The sequence below is a fragment of the Cynocephalus volans genome, chromosome 9 (assembly GCF_027409185.1).
Source record: "Cynocephalus volans isolate mCynVol1 chromosome 9, mCynVol1.pri, whole genome shotgun sequence".
In the NCBI taxonomy this organism is placed as follows: domain Eukaryota; kingdom Metazoa; phylum Chordata; class Mammalia; order Dermoptera; family Cynocephalidae; genus Cynocephalus; species Cynocephalus volans.
This window is the reverse complement of record NC_084468.1, coordinates 133,237,780-133,259,919: the sequence shown is the minus strand read 5'-3', so window position 1 is coordinate 133,259,919 and position 22,140 is coordinate 133,237,780. Positions and strand designations below refer to the sequence as shown.

Sequence of the window (22,140 nt, the reverse complement as noted above, 5' to 3'; positions counted from 1 at the left end):
TGAAACAATGTAATATCCAGTGTCTAACTGATACATACTTTGGTCCTAGTACAAGTTATAGAGAACCAATAGAATATTTTTTTCCTATACATCTTTAAGAAAAGGCTAAATAATTATGTTCTTGTAGTTGCATGCCGTGCTACCTGTTAGCATTAAAATTGGCTGTAGTTTTTCTTGAACGTTTAGATTTTTGTGACAGAGTTACATTTATCATTTTACCAAAATAAGGATATTATAGGAAAATTGTTTTGTTGCATTATAAAAACTACATATTTGAAAAATTGTTGAAAATACTTTAATTTTATATTCTGTGTTGTGTTCATTTCCATGTGTATTTTAACTGATTGTATATTTTTCATCCAGGTCACCTTTGAAATACACAAAGAAAACCTTGCCAATATATTAAGGGAACAGCAGGGAAAAGTTGATGAAGACATAGGGCTGTGGTCTTCAAGTCCAGTTCAAGCAGTCTCTGGCATTAGCAGGGATGTTAATGTTTCAGAAGGGTCTCAGCAGTCAGATATGAAGGATTCTCCGGTCTGTCCTCATTTCACCAGAAATAGTGATGAAAACTCATGTATTGAGAAGGCAAGTTCAGTAGAATCTGCTTCCAATATTGAACTGCAAACTCAAAATATATCTAATGAAGGAAGGAACACTGAGCAAGAAAATCAGGAGTTACTGGATGAAGTCACTTTGGAAGAAACAGTGACAATTGAGACAATGAATGCAGGTGATTTGGAAGTGTCTTCTGACATAATAGAAACTGTGTCTATTTCCTCTAATTCTTTTAAAACAACTGGCAAAGATATAGTGACCATCAGTGAAGTAGCTGCTTCCGTAAGTTCTCCTTCAGAGGAGGATGCTTCTCTTTCAGAGATGCCAGAGTTCTTGGATAAGTCTATAGTTGAGGAAGAGGAAGACGATGATTATGTGGAGCTGAAGGTAGAAAGTGGTCCTACTGAGGAAGCCAGTCTACCCGTAGAGCTCCAAGATCATAATTTGTCTCCAACTGCTTCTGAAGCCAGTGAAAGACTGGACATGTTTAATAGTAATCGCAAATTAATATTTGAAGAGGAAGAACCTGTCATTAAAAAGCAAACTGATACTGAAACTCAAGATTCTAAAGATTCTGGAATACTGACTATGACAGCATCAGAGACTTCAGCTCCCTCACCAGAAATTACTGTTTCCCAAACAACTGTACAGTCAGACACTGGTCAGATGCTGGAAGAAGGGAAGAAAACAACTAGTCTTGCTAGAGAAACCAAATTAATTAGTGATTCTCATGGTAATATCTTCGAGGCTCCTGCTACTTCTGAGCAAAAGATTGCCGAGTTGGATGTTTCCAGTGTTGCTACAGATACTGAGAGACTGGAATTGAAGGCCAGTACAACCATGGAAGCACCTCAACCTCATCGACATGTGCTAGAGGTGATTATATACACATTGTCTTCTTGAAGTGTGTTTGCACTAGCTTAAAATAGAGCAAATGTTGGGCCGGCCCATGGCTCACTTGGGAGAGTGTGGTGCTGATAACACCACAGCCACGGGTTTGGATTCCTATATAGGGATGGTTGGTTAGCTCACTTGGGAGAGTGTGGTGCTGACAACACCAAGTCAAGGGTTAAGATCCCTTTACCGGTCATCTTTAAAGAAAAAAAAAAGAGCAAATGTATATACTTACATTTTATTTTATTTGGATTGGGTCTATATCCTATTTGCAATCACTTAAATGCAATGAATGTAAAGCTTATATTTCAAATTGTTAGCACAGCGTTTCGCAGTTAGTGTGAGTTCATTAAATGACAGCTTTTATTATTTTTAACACAGCATCACCAAAAGTTACCATTTTCAAATTTCAAGATTGGCATAATTTTAATTTATAAAGCAATTATTGGAAACATTTGCATTTTACCCTTTATTTAATGAACTCAGTCATAGCACATTAGTTTTCCAACAAAATCTAAGTCTGCCTAACTGCCAGTGTATAATTTTAGTTACAAAGTTTGTACTTTAAAATTGTACCATGAGCTCTGTAAGACAGAGGAGCCTTTGTAAGTTCTAGAGGCACAGCTTTCTCCTCTACCAGTATTTCACAGTGACCGTGAGACAGTGGTTGGTTGCATCTTGTCACTTTCCACTTTATTTCATTCTTATCCTCTCTCCCTACTTTCCTTTTTTTTGTTGGTTTGTTCTTCATTGTGTTGTCTTTGTTTTTGTTTGATCTTCATTCTAACCTATTTATAATCTGGATAGTGACTTGATTATAAATACTGACTTTTTTTATACTAATATTCAAAACTTAGAACTGATTCCTTTGTAAAATGATACATAGTGGTAATAATACTTACATGGTTCCAAGTTGAATTGTGGTAGTTTAGCATTTTCATTAACTTTGCTTTATACTAATGTTATTACTTATTGATAATTTTTATTTCTCTAATTTGGTTCTTGTAGTGTCTTAATATGTGAGTATTTGTTAGATGGATTGCATAGAAACTACTAAATTATTTACTAATGCCTTTCTTTGAAGTTGAACTTATTTTATTACTTTTTAAATTTTCTGTATTAGATGTCAAGGCAACAGGAGCAGCCAGGGCAAGAAATAGCACCAGACGCAGCTAATGGACAAAGGAGGGATTCCAGATCTACTATGTTTCGTATTCCTGAGTTCAAGTGGTCTCAAATGCATCAACGTTTGCTCACTGATCTATTATTTTCAATAGAAACAGACATACAGATGTGGAGAAGGTTTGTCCATATGTTTATGATAGAAGATGTATATAAACATAAGTCTTGGTTTTGTATAAACATTTTGTAATTAATTTCAGACATTTAGTTTAAAAAGCTGAATGTAAGTTATTCTATAGTAGGGTTTTAGTGAATTAACTTTTCTTCTGCATTATAAGAATGGAATCCTGTATGGATCACAAAAGCTTGAAAACCAGAGATTTTTCTTTTAAAAAATTTGCTGAAGATTTCCTGTTAGTGTATTTTATAGCGTGGAATTTACCAGAAGGTAGGTCTCCCAAGTGGAACCACTAAAAAGTAATTGGAATTTAAGTATAACATTATCCATGTCTCCATTGTATTTTTAGCATAATCTGTATATTTCAGATTATCTTCCATTGTGTAATTTATGATTTTAAAAGTGCCTAACTTATTTTTATTGATATAATGACCCTTACTTGGTTTAAAAGTGTTTTATTATATTACCTAAGAAAATTTTATTAGAAAGTTCGTTTTCAGTAGCACATTTAGCACCATTTACTGCCTTACTTTTTCCATGTCTTCTCAGTTTTGTTCCCATTTAAGGATAAATTCGTTCAACTTTTTATATCAAGTGTAAGATGAATAGTATTTATGTTTCAGCACCGAAGGAGGGCATGGATAGTAACTGCTGATGTGGAATGGTCTACTTCCTCTGAGGAAATATACACCCCCCAAAATGCCTGCTGCGTCATTGTCTTTCCTCAGTTTTCAAGATGAAGCAAAAGCACCTTCTTGTCTTTCCTCCCTTCGAGTAGGCAAACTGTGATTTCCTTTCTTTAGCTTTATCAGTAAACATCATTTATCTTTGGACAGCCATTCAACAAAGACAGTAATGGACTTCGTGAATAGCAGTGATAATGTCATCTTTGTACACAATACAATTCATCTCATCTCTCAAGTGATGGACAATATGGTCATGGCTTGTGGGGGTATACTGCCATTGCTTTCAGCTGCTACATCGGCTACAGTAAGGACTTAACTACTATATAAAATTGATGTAAAAACATGAGTGTTATGCATCCTTATTGATTAGAACTGGAATGTGGTGGTTATTAGGCATCATAGCAAAAAAAAATCAAAAGCAACAGGATCTTTTACACTTACCTAAAAGGACCTTAGAATCTGTTCGGGGAATGAAAGCACTAAAAAGAATGTTGATTTCTTAGGGATGTCTTAGCTAGTGAAGAATATGATTGACACTGTTTCACTTGTTTGTTTTCATTGCCCTTTTTTAGATGAAATGATAAGCAAATCACTCTATTGTACTAGATTTCTGAAAACCTGACTTTTAATAACATTTAGATATTTGGGGGAATATATCTGGTAAAATTAGATTTTTATCAGAATATAGATGTAAATGTCGAACTTTATTTCTTACAGCATGAGCTGGAAAATATTGAACCTACTCAAGGCCTTTCAATAGAGGCCTCTGTGACATTTTTGCAGAGGCTAATTAGCCTTGTGGATGTGCTTATATTTGCCAGTTCTCTTGGCTTTACTGAAATTGAAGCTGAAAAAAATATGTCGTCTGGAGGAATTTTGCGGCAGTGTCTCCGACTGGGTGAGCTGTCAATACTCATGACTTAGGAATTTACTTTAAAAGTTTTCAGTAATCCAGAAATTAAGTTGAAAATTATCTTTCTTCTGTTGGTGAGAAAATGTGTATTAGCCAGTTTGTCATATGGCTACTTTTTAATGTACTGTATGCATAGTAGGAGTTGCCAAGTTGGATAGAGGGAGAAGGACATATTTAGAAGGATCTACTAAAGTTAATCGGGTCAGCATTACCCCTTCTCTCCCAACCTCTTTTTGCTCTAAAGTAGTGCTTCTCAAATTTTAAGTTGATTCATAAACACGAATCACCTGAGGATCTTGTTAAAATGCAGATTAGATTATATGGGTCTGGGGTGAGGCCTATAATTGTCACACAAGTCTCAGGTGATGTTGATGCTGCTTTTCTTACCAAAACACTGGAATTACAAAGTTCTAAACTAGCATCGTTCAAGTACAGCCTTTATTTAAATGAGCTGTGGTCATTTGTTAAAGCAGTTTTTAAAATCATTAAATTTCCTTTCTCCTGGAAGCAGTTTCCCTAGGTAAAAGTAAAAATATGTTAAATAAGTTTTCAGTGTTAACTTGACTACCTTAGGCAAAGCAAAAATATTTTTTTCTTTGTACAAGGTTTCTTGTATCTAATTGTAATAACTAAGACTCTGTTGAATGATTTGCTTATTAAATGGAGAGGAGATGACGGGGAGACGGCTCCCAAGAAATAGAAGCAAACCGTTAGGAACCATGGCCATATGAAGACAGATCAGATCAGTAAACAAAACATCAGAAGTGGAACATCTAATTAGTTAATGAATTTTTCCCCCATATTTAGCAAGAATATCTATTACATAAACTAATATAAACCTGTACTTAGACTTTTTTGGTACAATTATTATTTTGACTCAAAGTATTATTCAAAGTACTTTTAGACTTAGGATGCTCTAAAGAACTGGGTGTTACAATTTATAGAAAGTTGTTTTAAAATTTTAATTGTGAGAGGTTCAAATTAAACATAACAAAATATAAAAGCTGTCATTTATTGATTGCTGTCATTTGTCATTGCTGATTTTCACAATGAGTCAGCAATCATTTTGTTCTTTCTATTCATAAGGAAATGAGATTAGAGAATTTAGTAATCTTATCTAAAATTTGAAAGTTGTAATTAGTGAGGTTGGAATTTGAATATATTTTTGTCTAATGAGTACTCCTACTCTTTCTGTTAGAGTATACTTTTTAAAACTTTCTATTAGCAATCTAATGAAATTATTTATACTTCCTTGCTGTTGCATATGCCATTTTAAAAACCTTCCCACTTTCCTAAAAGTACATTTTTAGAATTAAAAGTACAAGGCTACATACGCTGGCAATGCTCCACTTTATTCTAGAATCATTAGATTCAAAAGCTAGGGAAATACTCTATTTTCCTAATTCTTGTAGCTGTAGAAGAGAAGAGATAATTTAATCTACTCCAGCACCATCTGTTCTTATATATGCAGAGGAGACTTGGAAAGTGACATGTCCAAGATCAACTTAATAGAGGATGGTACGCTAGGTAGACACTCCAATTGTTTTGATCCCCGGTCTCCTCATTCCTGTTGTTTCCCAGGATTGGGGGTTATAAGGTAAGATGGCAACAATGAGAATAACCTGTATTATTGAGACTGATTGACACTAGGAAATCTGGTGTGTTTTTTTACTTTGTAATGCAGACCCAAATTTGATTTTGTGCAATTTGTGACAAAAGTAGTACAGAAAGTTATTTTCCTGGGCCTGATACCAAACTTGAGAAAGATGTATTCCTATTCTTTTTCACTCCCTCTCTCCTTTCCTTCTGTTTTTCTAACTTTTGTTGCTTTCTTTTGATACCTTTCTGAACACTTTCCTTTTTAAGTTCTTATGCCTGCTAATCAGTCATATGATAGACGGGTGGTACTTCAAGTTCCCACTTAAATTTGCTATTTTGTTCCTAATTTGCTCTCTTATCCTTGTTCAGTTTAAATACCTTGGGTGCTACAGGTTTGGTTGGGAATTGAGAAGATTACATGGTATGATGCAATTCATAGTCAAGTATGTATAACCTAATTGGTCATTTAAAATTCAAAATTAATTTCTAAATAATCTGAGTAACTGCCTGATTGATGGGAGCTTTAAAGAGGTAATTTTGGACTGTATATTAACCAAACTCCCTTTCTATCCCCACCTTCAGTTTTAATGAACACAAAACAGCTAGAGAGGAAAAATAAGTTCTATTGGTGTACAGTTGAGCTAGACATCTATAATTAACAATAATTTACTGCATGTTATCAAACTAGAAGAGGGGACAAATATCTACATCACAAAGAAATGACTTAAGTCTTGCAATAATGAATATGCTGATTATTCTGATTTGATCATCATACATTATATACATGTATTGAAATATAACTCTGTACCCCACAGATATGTATAATCAATACGTTTCAGTAATTTTAAAAAAGCCAGTAAATGCTAGTCCCTATAAAGCTTCCTATAAATGCTGTACTCTCTATCAGTCTTTATTAGTATTATGCTCTAATGATACAATATAAGGAAAACATGAAAGTTTCTAGTTCAACTATTTTACTTTAATGAAGGTCATAGAAGATTATCATCCTAGACTAGTTCATGGCAATGAGATTTGCTCTGTTTTCTTCCACTATTCTTTCAGTTATTTTCTTCCCCGTCTTTTTCTTAATAGAAGATTGCCCAAGCTATCTTAGGTGAGATCTAAGAAACAGTAGCCTATTCTTAAGATTCCTGATCTGATTCCCTTTGAGCAGTCCCTAAAAGCATAGACGACTAGACTATACTGCCTCCTTAGATCTTAACGTGGCCATCCATAGTAGGGAAGCTAACAAAATCAGACAATAAATGCTAGGTGATAAAGTCTAGGGTTGTTTTAGGAATTTGATGAAGGTAATCTGTTTTAAGTAAAGTCTTATGTAAATTGTATTGTGTAGGTGATTTTGACCAGTTCCATAATTTTAAACATAATTTTCTTTTCTTTCCCAATCATCTCCTTAAAATAAACTACAGTGTGTGCAGTGGCTGTAAGGAATTGCTTAGAATGTCAGCAGCATTCACAACTGAAAACTAGGGGAGATACTACAAAAGGCTTGAAAACAATACACAGTCTGATTCCCATTGGGAAATCTGCAGCAAAGGTAAGCATACAGAATAATTTTAAGAAAGCATTTTCTTAAATTTACAATTAAGATCTTAATTAATTCAATTCAACATAAAGTTAAATGCACCTGACAGAGATCCTAAAGTAGTTATTTTAGCCTGGGGCCATAACATTCAAATATTTGTGTTTAAATATACAGTAAAGAGTTGCTTATACTTAATCTTGTCTGCTTTTCCAAATGTTTACTTTTCTTTTCCTTCAAATATGTTAGTTTCTCCTGCATGACTCCCTTCTATATCTCCCATCCCCCTAAAAAGGAAGAAAGTAAAGGAAAAAACTGGGAAAAGGAATGTTATAGCCTTGCTTTTCTGGTTCTTGGAATACTGTGTTTATTTTTAAAAAAATATCTGTGTAATGTGTATGTATATATTTTTATCTTAAATAGAGTCCAGTGGACATTGTGACTGGTGGTATATCTCCAGTGAGAGATCTTGATAGACTCCTACAAGACATGGATATTAATCGGCTTAGGGCAGTTGTTTTCAGAGATATAGTAAGTTACAATATTTCTTTCATATGCTCTCTTAGTTGATACAAATTTTCTCCTAGGCCAAAGTATTGAGAGTAAAAACTCTTTGTGATATAAAATAGTCCAGTAGAGATAGGAAGGCCTAGAAACCAGTTCTCTTGAGAATGATTTTAGAATCTTAGAATATTAGATGGGCCGAGCCCGTGGCGCACTGGGAGAGTGCGGCGCTGGGAGCCCGGCGACGCTCCCGCCGTGGGTGCGGGTTCAGATCCTATGTAGGAATGGCCAGTGCACTCACTGACTGAGTACCGGTCACGAAAAAGACAAAAACAAACAAACAAACAGAATCTTAGAATATTAGAAAGGATTATCTGTATACATGGAGCTAGTATATGAGAATAATGATACTAAAAAGAATAATGCTTTATTATGTCGTAAGTACTGTAAATGTGTTACATGTATTCATTAAGTCCAACAACTTCTTGAGTTGTGTATTTTTGTAATTCCCATTCTAAGGTGAGGTATATGAGGCACAGAGAGCTTAAGTAACTTGTCCAAACTAATGTTGATAGTAAATGATAGTCAGGATTCAGACCCAGACATGTTCACTCCAGAATTCATGTTCTGAATGTGATGAAATGTTCAACTTCTGAATGGCATATTATTTTACTGAATATTGGATTTTTTTTCCCTCAAAGGTGATAAAAAGTTACATGATGAAATATTGCTCTCAGTGTGGTGGTTTTAATTTTTTAAAGATGAAAAACAATTTTGTTTTATCTGATTTTCATTTAGAAATTTTAAAGTCATATAGGAAGTATAAAGATGATAGAGTAGAATAGTTGTTACTAGATACTCATAAAGGCATGGGAAGAAGATTGTCACTGGATGAAAAAGCTGCTAGACAGGAAGAATAAGTTCTAGTGTTCTATAGCATTGTAGGGAGACTGCAGTTAACAATTTATTGTATAATTTCAAATACCTAGTAGAGAGGATTTTGAATATTCCCAACACAAAGAAATGATGAATACTTGAGGTGGTAGATATGCTAATCACCCTGATTTGATCATCGCACGTTGTATACGTGTACCCAGATATCACAATGTATCCCAAAATATGCACAATTATTACGTGTCAATTAAGAAAAGTAAACTTAATAAAATGGAAAAAAAAAAGTAAAGATGAGAATAAAAATCATTTGTAATCCCACTCACTAGCATTTGGAGTATTACAATTAGTAAATATTTATTAAATACTTACTGTGTACTTAGTACTGGATGCTCTAAATATATATCACATACATATTTCTTATAAAAAACATTACCTCTGTTTTTCTTTTTTTCCACTTTTTTCTCTGGTATTTTAATCCTCTCTTGAATTCTTGACTAGGTTTTTATATACACATAAAATTTGAAGTATTATCACTACTTAATAATTATTCAGCACTTACTGTGTATTAAGCACAGTGCTAGATGTATTTTCTCATTTAATTCTCACAATAAATCCTATGAGGAATATAGCAATATTAGGTTAAATAATGTGTTGAAGATTACAAGTGAGTTAAGGACCTATTGAATTTGATTCTCGAAATTCTCATCTTAACCACTAGGTTATGATGCCCCCCTAGGTCTTAATTCTTTAGTAGCTGCTATTATTCCTTTACTTACGAAACCATTGACTTATTATTTGTTTTTTTTTAGAACCCTCTGACTATGTTCCATTTTTTGGATCAAATGTTGCTGCTTCCTTCTCTCTCTGTTTTTTCACTGGGCAGATTCTGACTATTGCCCCATAATTTTATATTTCCTAGAATGGTTTTTAGAAATCTGTAATAGATGATGTTACACTTTGGCTTTCAAAATTTTTTAATAGCCTCCTATAGCACTCAAAAAGTGAAATCTGAACTTGAACTGGCTCTGTATGATTTGTCTTGGTCTTCATTTATTAACTGTTATGAGGTACTTATGCCTGTCTAACTCCTTATATGGCCAATTAATATGTTCAATGTTTGCTAACTACTGTATGAATTTTATAGTGTATGCCTGATTTCTGACCCCCAATAAAAAAAATATCCCATAGATCCTTATATGAGGGTATTTCAAAAACTTGTGGTAAAATAGAATTAACAGATAATGTGAATTTTTCCATGAACTTTTTGAAGTACCCTCATATTTAAATCCTAATTCCTGAAATATATTTGTTTTCAATTGTAGCTGTCGTATATTTAGTACTTACTATGAGTCAGGCACTGTGCTATGCACTTCTTATACATTCATTAACAAATTTCAACAAGATAAGTCCTAGAGAAGTTAAGTAACTTACCTAAGGGCATACAGAATGTGAAAAGCATATCTGAACTCAGATTAGAATGATTAAAAACCTAATTAGCTATTAACCTCAGGGTAATAATTTCTTTATATCCTCAATCTTAGGGCATTTCCTTTTTCTTCAAAGTTCCCTTATTTATGTAGAATCAATTATTTTTCAATTTTAAAAAAAGTTTTTGTATGCTAGAAGAGTCTAAACTCTGGAATGTAGTTATAGGAATATAGTCTTTTTTCTAAAACTCCTATAAGATTATAAATTTTATAAGTATAAAATATTCAGAATTACTTGTTACTTTCAGAAATCACATAGTAGAGAAAGTAGATATTCTGATTCTGTTCCCAGATATTGTGATATAATACTGATATTGTGGTATAATAAATAAAAAATGTCATGGAACGATTCATCTTATCTGCTTATTCTATTTTTGAAATACCCTTGTATAAGGATCTATGGGATATTTCTTATTTGGGGTCAGAAATTAGGCATATACTATAAACTTCATACAGTAGTTAGCAAACATAAAACATATTAATTGGCTATATAAGGATTTAGATAGACATAAATAATTCATAACAGTTTAAGAAATTAAGACCAAGTAAATTATTTGCCTACATTTTTAATGTTAAAATCATTAGCAGCACTTATTATAATAGTTGGCAGAATTGTGTGGCAAAGGAACATAAGCATGTCTAGAGAAAAGGGATGGTTAATAAAAAAGGAAAAATGTACATTTATGTTTTCCACCAAGACTAAGAAGTTGTTGTTACATGAACATACAAAACACCATAGATTTTGTCAGATTACAAATATATCTAAGAATTGCATCAAGTGAATATGTTCAGGTAGAGTCTGATAGCTTTTTTTAAAAAAAAATTGATTGTGTCCCAAACTTTTGGCACTAGTTAGTTACTAACTTTTAGTCTCATTTGTACCAATAGTTTCCATTTACTTACTTGCTGGGCAACAGCATTCTTTGTTTTCTTATCCTAAATTTACCTAGTACTTGAGGTGCAGTTAGTTTTCAGGATTTGATGGATGAATTTGAATTTTTACTTTTAATTAAGTTCAAACCTATTTTGAAAAGTAATCAGAATAGTGAAGTGTGTAGGGTCCCCTTGAACATGGGGAACTTGACTAGTTGAAGAGTTACTGATATACAGATATGTAGGTGATCTGTAGAGCTAAGATGGAGCCTGGAACTCTTCTAGAGTTCCATCTAGTTTGTCCTTTTCTTTCTGGAAGACACTGTATTTTCATCCCTGGAAACATGGTTGTCTGTACTATTCAGAATACTCCCAAGAATTCCTTTGGCATCCTGTTCCACATCTAATAACCTCACTTTTTTTCCCTGCATGTTTGTGTTTTTGCACAACTGTTATTGTGATATTTTATGTATTTTAATTTTTATGATTAGAAGTAAAAATAAAGTTATCCACAAATACTTATAATTACTATTTGATTCATCTTATAAAGTATACTAGGACATATCTCTTAAGATAGAGTTACTTAATTTTTAAAAATGAGCCAGCTTCTGTTTTTATGTTTTGCAAGTATAAAACCTCTTATTTAAAAGTATTTTTCCAAGAGCCTTTGCCTCATCTTTGCTCAGGTGAATTTATTAATACATTTATTAATTTATTATGTAAATGTATTATTTTTTGTATATATTGAAAGATTCATGAACATAACGACATCTTTTATATTTAAATATTGTGATGTAAAATAAAATTAAAATGTGCTATTTACTGTGACATAATCAACTACTTTTATTTTTTCCCAGGAGGATAGCAAACAAGCTCAGTTCTTAGCCTTGGCAGTTGTATACTTTATCTCCGTTCTTATGGTCTCAAAATACAGAGATATTTTGGAACCCCAAAACGAAAGGCATAGCCAGTCACTTAAGGAAACTGTCAGTGAAAGTGGGAATGTATCTCTCCCTGGTAAGTTTCCATATTTTATCTCCTGGTACCCAAAATTTAAGTAAAATGTTACCTACTTATGGTAGTTAAAATATTAATTCTGGAATTTAAATACATTTATGTATAAATTTATTTTTATTACTAACTATTTTAATTTAAGTATCATGTAAATTGATTGCAATTAGGAGATGATTTATGTCCTTTAAATGAGCCATCTAATTAAAAGGTAAGTGAGAAAATGTTGTCCTTGACAAAAAAAGATTAAAAATTTTTAACTTATAATTTTTTTTTTTACGGCTGGATGGTATAAGGGGTTGAACCTTGGACCCTGGTGTTATCAGCACCACGCTCCAACCAATGGAGCTAACCAGCCCTAAAATTTTTATTTACTTCAGCATTTGCTGTTAAGAGTAACTCATATTCTCTTAGGAGAGACAGTCTTGTATAAATAGCCACAATAATTGGAATTTTAAAAGACACTTCCAGTTACAGAAATGTAGTTAAATATATACAGTTATAGAAGTAGCTGCCACTTAATGGAGGCAGTTTATTTATTCAATACGTATTTATTTGATACCTGCTAGGTACTTGGGTATATATATACATGAAAAAAGAGAAAAAAAAAATCTCTGCCCTCATGGAGCTTAATAGTGGGAGGAGATAGAAAATAAGTCTTTGTAATAAATGGGTTGTATAGTAGTTTAGGTGATAAAAGTTATAACAAAAGAATAAAATTAAACAGGGTAAAAATATCAAGAATGGCCAGAGAGATGGGGTGTGGATTTTTCTCTAAGGGAAATGAGCAATCATTGGAGGGTTTTGAGTAAGAGTCACAACTGACTTAATGTTTTTAAAAGTTAGCACTGGATTCTGTGTTGTGGATATACCCTAGAAGGCAAGGAAAACCAGTGTTTTGGCTATGTACTGCTACTACTTGAAGCTTAGTGGCTTAAAACCTCTACTATTTTAGTCTTGTTTTCATGATTCTGTGAGTTAGTTTTGGACATGAGGTACAGTGGGGTCAACTAAAGGTGAGACATTTTCAGGGATAGAAAAAAAGACAAGAAATTCAGTTTTCAGTATGTTGTGTTTGAGATGTCTTTTAGACATGTAAGAGAACATGTAAGGTAGGCAGGTACATACAGTAGTCTGAGGGTTGTTTTTGGTGGGGGGAGATAGTAGTATTAAAACTTTGCAAATGAATGAGATAACTAAGGCAATAAATGTAGATAGAAAAATAAAAGGACCAAGGACTAAGCCATAAGTTCCTCCAAGAAATCAGGGAGAAAAAGTGAAGGACTTTAAAAAGGAACAATCAGTGAGTTAGTAGAAGAAAAACCAAAAGAGCATGGTGTCCTTATAACCAACTGAAGAGAGCATTATCAAGTTGGAGGGAATAATCAGCTACTGCTCTGTCACGTGCTATTAGGACTGAGAACTGACCAATGGATTTTTGGTGACCTTGATGATCATGTTTGTTGGAATGGGTTGAAAGTCTGATTGGAGGGAGTGAAAGTCAAACATAGAAAAGGGGATGCTCCTTGTTGAACTGGGCTTTAAGGATCATTGCATTATTCACGTGTATAGGAGGGATAACAAGTTTTCCAGCAGCAGAAACCATGTTTGAGGTAGAGGTTTTTCCTTTATCCTAAGAAGTTTGGACTTCTTATAGGCCAATGGCTTTCAAACTTGTGGTGTTACCCATTGGTAGGTATGTCGTGATCAGTTTGGAGGATTTTCACAGGTATTTTATTATTTAATTATACCATCTATTTTGATTATAGATGCATTCAGTCAGTACATCTTATAGATTATATGATTAGTTTTTGTTTTTTAGAATATGTTATATATTTCATAATTTAAAATAGCAGATGACTATTAGGACTGAATGTACCTTTTAAAAATTAGTTCTAATTTTTTTACTTGTTCTTTTCTTCTGTTTTTGGGGAAGATGTAGAAGACACACCAGTAGCATTCAGCCCTTTAACTCTGGCTTCAGTGGAAGAATCTGAAAGCACATCATCTACTCGAAGAAGGGACTCAGGCATTGGGGAAGAAACAGCTACTGGTTTAGGAAGCAGTGTGGATGCAACTCCTCATACAGCACCTGCAAGTGTCAGTGCAGGCCCAGATGCAATTAGTGAGGTGCTATGCACTCTTTCTTTAGAAGTCAATAAATCTCAGGAAACTAAAAATGATGGAGGAAATGAATTGGATAACAAGGTGACACCATCAGTTCCAGTTTCAAAAAATGTCAATGTGAAGGACATTCTCCGCAGCTTGGTTAACATACCAGCAGATGGAGTCACAATGGATCCTCCCCTTCTGCCACCACCCTGCCTGGGAGCTCTTGGTGACCTATCTGTTGAACAACCTGTGCAGTTCAGATCTTTTGACAGGTATTGTTAAAGAGTCTTTTTTTTTTTTTTTTTAATGCTTATATCTGTAAATTACAAAAACAAAGGGTAAATAGGAATTCAGTTTAACTCTGCTGAATTTTGTTCAACATTAGAAAGGAATGTTTTGATCTAGTGTATACAAATTACAAGGATATTTTTGTTGTATGGTTTGTGCACCATTTCAAATTTTTATTTATTAACATAACGATAAGGTGATTTTTCAAAGTAATTTTAGTATTATCTTTGGCGAGTTGTATGTTAAATAATGGTTTTTCGTTCTTTTTTGTTACAACTTAGAAATCACCTATACTTAAATATGGCTACCATTTACTCCCTTGCTGCCAATACTATACCAGCCGTTATGAAAAAAAGTGGGAATCTGTGGATTCCAACATACTTAGAAATTCAGTAAGGTATTCAGAGTCCTGACAGCAGATTTCTGACTTTATTGATTCTGCTGCCCTAAAGAAACCTTTTGCTAATTGGCCTGAAAAATTATTTTATATATTATTAAATTTTCTGAAAATCTACCTATAAAACATGTTATTAAATATATTCTTTTTCTTTTTTTTTTTGACCGGTAAGGGGATCATAACCCCTGCCTCGGTGCCGTCTGCACCGCGCTCAGCCAGTGAGCGAACCGGCCATCCCTATATAGGATCCGAACTCGCGGCCTCTGCGATATCAGCGCCGCACTCTCCCGAGTGAGCCCCAGGCCTGGCCCAAGATATATTCTTTTTCTTAAAGCATCAGCATTTTTATCTGGAAACAAGCTCCAAAACGTTGCTAGTACAAAGAACTTTGGTTTTTTCCTGAGCCATTTGAAAGTAAGCTGCTGATACAGTGCTTCATCACCTCCTAATACTTTATTTTGTATGTTTTCCATGTAATTACAATACGTTTGTTGAAATAAGGAAACTAACATTGATATAATCCTATTCAAACACCTTCCAATTTTTACTCATTGTTTCAATAATGTCCTTTATAGTGCAGGGATCCAGTTCAGAATTCTGAGTTGCATTTAGTTGTTGTGTTTCTATTCTCCATCAATCTGGAAGACTAGTTCCTCAGTCTTTCCTTGAATTTGAGGATCTTGACACGTTAGGTTATAGCCCAACTATTTTTTTTAACATCCCCCAATTAAAATTTGTCTAATGTTTCCTCAGGATTAGATTCAGGTTAATGCATCTTTGGCAGGAATATCATAGAAGTGACAGTTTCTTTTTTTTACATCCTATCAAGTAGCACATGATTTTATCTCATTACTGATGATGTTCACTCTGATCACCTTTTAAATTGGTATTTTCTAGGGCCGAGCCTGTGGTGCACTCGGGAGAGTGCAGCGCTGGGAGCGCGGCGACGCTTCCGCCGCGGGTTCGGATCCTATATAGGAATGGCCGGTGCATTCACTGCCTGAGTACCGGTCACGAAAAAGACAAAAAAAAAAAAAAAAAAGTTAATAAATTGGTATTTTCTAGGTTTCTCTACTGTTAAGCTATGCCTTGTGAAGAGATTTTATGAAACTGTCATCCTCATTGTATTAGTTTCTGTTGCTCATAACAAAATACCTGGAACTGGGTGATTTATAAAGAAAACAAAATTTATTGCTTACAGTTTCAGAGGCTGAGAAGTCCACAGTGCAGGGGACATATCTGGAGAGGGTCTTGGTGGTGGTGACAGTGGTGCAGGGTATCACATTGCAAAAAATGGCGGAGCAGAGAGGTGGCTCCTCCTGCACTCTTTTTAAAGCCCTCAGAATCACGCTCATGACCACCACTTTTAATCCAATCACTGTCATGTTCCCACAGTCTAATCACTCTTCAAGCCCCTCCTCCCACCTTTCAATTAGTATAATAGGGTTTCCCACCCTCTTAACACTGTCACAATGCAGATCAAGTTTTGGGAGGACATTAAACCCAAGGCACTCATCACATTTTTAGTTCACTCATTCATTATATGGTCTTAGGGTTTCCTGTTCTATTCAATGGGTTATACTTTGTTGTTATTATTTATGTTGATTCTCAAATTGTGTCTGATGTGGTCCCATGGGATTCCCTTCCATTTGGCTTCTGTTTTATTTTGAAATATTCCCATTGTAATTTAACCTTTTCTTGATGAATGTTTTATTGTTATTCACATTATTGTTGGACTGTGCAGTGGTATCTTTTTTAGTTATTTTATCTTTTCCCTTTATCAGGTTGTTGTTTATTTCTTTGTGTATCCTGCTCTCTTTATTTCTTCTTATCTTCTAGTCTTGTACTTCAGACCTGCTGTGGGTTGGTACATTAGATAAGAGACTGGCTAAAATTGTTTATGGTAATTAAGAGTCTCTGAAAGAACACAGGGAATATATAACTTTAGTGGAAAGTCTTTTTGCCATCATCGTCTTGTCCCTCTGCCCTCTACTTAAAGGTTAGGTCAGCGTCCTGGAATGATGAGATTGACAAGTGTGAATTTCATATTGTATGGCATATTGGTATATGGGGCTGCTAGATTCAAATATTCTTTTTTGTTTCTGAAAAATAGGTTTTATAATGTAGGAATTAAAACATTGACTCTAGAAATCAGACAGAACTGGGTTTGAGTTGTCACTCTGTCACTTAGTGAATTTGGACAAGTTTCCTCATTCCTAAACTGTGTAATATTATACAGTTATTAAAGAGAAAAATAGCAGAACAATATATATTGATGTGAAATGATATTGAAGATATATTAATCTTATATTAATCTTCATGCACTTAGCACGAAGAAATCACTCAATAAATGTAAACTTAGCTATTGTATCAAAGGAGATATCCAGTCACTGCTGCTTTCTGTTGTCTGTGTGTGTATATAGGCACCAAATATTTGGGATACATATTATAGATAAAAGGGTTATATGTATTCTCAGTATATATTTATAATTCTAACAAATCAATAAAATGATTAATCTGCTAGAAAAATGGACAAATGATAGGAACAGGTCGTTTATATAAGAAATAGTATTAATGTGCAAATATGTAAAGATGTCTACATCACTAGTAATGGAAGAAATGCATATTAAAATAACAAGATCATTTCCCCTGATTAAATGAGCAGAGATTTAAAACTGATACTTAGTATCAATAAAGGTAAGAATAAAACATTTTCATACTGTTGTTGAGAGGGTATATTGATAAAATTTATTAGAAGGAAAATTGGCAGTATTAATTAGAAATTAAAATATGTAAACTTAATTCCACTTCTGGAAGTTTATATAGAAGAAACGCACAAGTATAAAATGTTTTCTGCAAGAGGACTTTTATAGTTAAGCTAATACCTAATGACCTTTTACTCTGTTAAGGTCTATTTTAAATGTATTATTTAAGATAGATACGTATGTACGTATGTACATCCTATTTTTATCATATGTACATACTATTTTTATCCCTATGTTACAGATGAAGAAACTGATATAGAGAGAAATTAAGTAAGTAGCTTACATCCTTATGCTAGCAAATGGCGGAGTTAAGATATGAACTGACTGATGTGCTATGTCATACAACATTTCACAGCAATATTGTTTTGTTATAGTGAAAAATTGGTTTTATAGTTGCCAGTCTATGAAGGATTGGTTACATGTGTTATTTTTATACATATAATAAATACTATGCTGCCATTAAAGAGAGAAAGGTAGAACACTATGAATTGATATAAAATGATATTGAAAAAATATTTTTAAGTGAAAAAAAAGCTGTGTACAAACTAGTTTTGAATTCATGATCTGTTTTTTAAAAGATAGGCATATATGTTCACATATGCTTCAAAAAGTATATATCAAACTGTTAATAATGGCTGTATTTTGAGGATGGGAAGAGGTGTAAATGATCAGTTTTTAAAATATTATCAATTTTTATAATTTGTTTAAATGTGTATTAGTTAGATTGAATACTCAGAAATATTTAAGTGAGGCTAGATTTTTAAATTTAATATATTTTATTAATATAGTCTAAGAAATTGGTTTCCTTGTAATTGATGAAAGTTGTGTATATTTTGGCTTTAAAAAAAATAGTGTAGAAATTAAATCCATTACTTACTGATGCCTTCAGTGAGCAGATTATGAACTTATTTAGGGAATATGCTTAAGTAATACATTTTAATGGATTTATTGAAATAGAGAACAAAGGATAATTTTGATGATAGTATTTTTCAGGATGTTCTGTGGAACTTAACATGTCTGGTGAATATATTAACCTATTGTCTGATGGCAAACAAACTGCTTTTTTCCCCCCTCCTTTTCTTAGCAAGAGACACCTTTTGAAAAACTGTCATGCAGCCATGGACCAGTGGAATATCTTTGGGAATTTCAAAGCATCCCTCTGATCATGTGTTTATCTCAGGAATGCTGTGTCAGAAATCACTACTCTCCTCATATCTTAAGAATTATCAACTTCCAAGCAATAGCTGGAAAGTTTAGAGTAACAGCTACATGAGTGAAACCTTGCTGAAAAGCTGCCAGGTTGTGGTTCTTTGTGAACGGAAAGGTGTTTGTGTTCATTCCCATGCCAAAACTCTTGCTCTTATCTAATTTGACGATCCTCTCTGGTGATTAGTGGATGCCAGGGATTTATCTTGATAAAGTTCAAGGGCTGGTCTGGCTTTTCAACTGGATCCTTAGGGATTAAAGTGCTAGGCTAAAATGCTCTTTTCTCCGTTAGTGAACTATTTGCATGTTAAATATAACAGCATTGATGTGAAGGTTTGTGATATTTGAAAATGATATAATTCTGAAGTGGAACTTCTGAACCTTAGTAAGCTGGAAGACATTATTGCTGTTTGCCTATAGTTACTAAGTCAGAAGAAACTTTCAAAAGATTCTCCCTAGTTCAGGTTAAAAAAAAACAAAAACATAAACAAAGCACTATTTTAACTTGCAATATGTGGGACTTTAGGAGAATTACTTCTTTCTCATCTGTAAAATGGGGTAATAATATGTAGGACTAACCTCACAGGGTGTTGTAAATAAAGATGAGATAATCCATATATGCCCTTAGCACAGTGCCTCACAAATATTAAGTGTTCATTAAAGTTCATGAGTTCATAAAGAAAAAAATTGTAATAAGTAAAATCATCTCTCTTTAATATTTGGTTTTTCATTGACAGTATGGAAAACTAGCTTTTTCATAACTGGTTATCTGTCTTACAAATTGTTGGCAGGTATTAAAAATTCAGATAATTATTTGTTTTTTAAACATTAAAAAGGATTTCAATTTGTTCCTTTAATAGAAACTTAAGCTACAACCTGAGAAAGATGCTAGAAATATCTGTAGCACATTGTCTGGCATATAGACTCTAAAGTTTTGTCAAATACATGTTGCATTTTCTTTGTGTTTTCCAAAGCATTTTGTAAAAAGATAGTATGCTTAGTTTTTTTGCAGAATCACTCTTAAGTAGTGGTGGGTTTAAATTTCTAAAAGATTATTCTTTTAAACCGTAGGACAGTCTTTGCTGGTTTAGATTTATACTTACATACAGCAAGCTAACCATGATAGGTTAAAGATCTCCTCTGTTGAAGATTTCAGTCTTTTACATTGAAGCTTTATAGTAATAGTGAAAATGCTTGGTAGAGGGAATGAAAATAACTCAAATCTGCCTTCTGCTTAATGTCCTTTCAACTGGACCATTGTGACATTGAATTTTTTGTTTTCATGTGACCCAAAGCTGAAGCTGTATTATGTTACTTCTTCAGAAGTGATTTGAATCAGCCAATGAATTTGGAAATTGGTTAATTTTATTTATCTTTTATGTACTAATTACATAGCTCGACTAAAGAATGCATCCTTTTCCATTAATGGGCAGATATATTTTTGTAATTCAGTGGTGGTATATACATAATTTTATGTCTTGGAGATCTTCATTACTATTGCTTAAAGATGATTATAACATAAAAGTTGGTTTAAATATTAATGTGATTATGGTGATGGTTGCACAACTTTGTGAACATACTAAAAACCACTTCATTGTACACTTTGTGAATTATATCTCAATAAAACTTTTAAAAAAGTCACTTTGGGAAACAGTTCAAATTAGAGGCTCTGTTTTATACAAACCTAGATTTGTAGAGCAGTTCTGCCATTTACTTTGGCTGGTGGCTTTACCTTTCTGAGCTTTACTTTTTAATTTTTAAAATAGAAGTAATGTGTACCATAGGCTTATTTTGAGAATTGAGTAGTAATTCTTGGGATATTGTTAGAGCTTAATAAATCATAGCTGCTATTAGAATTTATAATTTTATATTACATCATAGGATTTTCTGGGAGCACAACAAATAGTGCATTATGAACTTTGACTTGGGATCCTGGGAAAGCTTACCTTTGAGAAAGGTTTTGAAAGGTGAGGAGGAGGTTTGCTGGCAAGCAGGACTAAGAGGAAGGTATCATGGCACAGGAATAGTATGTACAATGAATTGGAGTTGTGAGATGATAACATTATTCTTAGAAACCGTAAGAGCATCTTGCAGAAATGTGCAAGGAATGCTGGGTTAAGTTTAAATCTATGTAGGAAGCCATACTTTGGTGTATCATTCCCCAAAATATGTGAAAGATCTTGGACAGTAAGTATTTACTGAACCGATAAAAGAATAGGTATTATTCATAACTGAAAGCATTATTAACAGCAATAGGCTAAAAGATTAGAAATAAAGTCAGATTCTTTATTTGTGTTTAATTAACCATGTCATCATGGACAAATAGGAATTGTGCATATTATGGAACATTTGTGGTAAATTTTTTTCTGTTACCAGTTTTTCAACATTTTATTGTGAATATGTTCAAACATAAAGAGAAGTTGAAAGAATTGTTCAGTGAACACTGCATAGACTCAAGACTGAGATTCTACAATTAGTCATTAGGTCTGTTTGCTTCATCATGTAACTCCATATATCCATCCATCAGTCTTTTTTTGGGGATGCATTTCAAAGTAAGTTGCAGACATCAGTTCATTCTATTCTTAAACACTTCAGTGTGCAACTCTCTAATTAGAGATCAGTACAGTTTTTAGGGTAAAAATTACATGCAATAAAAGGCACAGATCTTAAGCATACCATTTGATGAGTTTTGAGAAATTAATATACTTGTGTAACCCCAAATCAAATCAAGATATCATCAGCCTTGAAAGTTCCCCTTTCCCAGCCAAACCCTGTCTCCATCCCCCAGAGGTGATTATTATTCTGATTTTTTTCTACCATAGATTAGTTTTGCCTGTTCTAGAACTTCATGTTAAAGGAAACACAAAGTATGTGTTTTTTAGTACATGGCTTCCTTCATTCAGCATAGTGCTTTGGAGATTCAGCTATGTTATGTTTATCAGCAGTTTCTTTCCTTTTATTGCTGAGTAATATTCCATTGTGTAAGCTTACCATCATTTAAAAAATTTATTTTTCTGCATAGAGGACATTTGGGCTATTTCCAGTTTTTGGCTAATGTGAATAAAGCTTCTAGGAATATATTGTACACATTTTTTGTGAACATAAGGTTT

The 22,140-nt window shown here is 33.4% G+C and overlaps 1 protein-coding gene across 6 annotated transcripts in view; it reads left to right on the top strand.

Annotated features, from left to right (window-relative positions):
* The window catches only part of LRBA (LPS responsive beige-like anchor protein), a 754,439-nt gene that overhangs the window by 170,752 nt on the left and 561,547 nt on the right, over positions 1-22,140 (top strand). For 4 of the 6 annotated variants that reach the window (XM_063108839.1, XM_063108844.1, XM_063108838.1 and 1 more), the window contains exons 23-30: positions 364-1,434; positions 2,576-2,754; positions 3,589-3,742; positions 4,156-4,336; positions 7,381-7,508; positions 7,917-8,024; positions 12,109-12,268; positions 14,199-14,646. In XM_063108839.1, the coding sequence (XP_062964909.1) occupies positions 364-1,434; positions 2,576-2,754; positions 3,589-3,742; positions 4,156-4,336; positions 7,381-7,508; positions 7,917-8,024; positions 12,109-12,268; positions 14,199-14,646 (2,429 nt within the window). The remainder of the gene's footprint in view (positions 1-363; positions 1,435-2,575; positions 2,755-3,588; positions 3,743-4,155; positions 4,337-7,380; positions 7,509-7,916; positions 8,025-12,108; positions 12,269-14,198; positions 14,647-22,140) is intronic. The other 2 variants (XM_063108840.1, XM_063108842.1) reach the window with 1 other exon arrangement.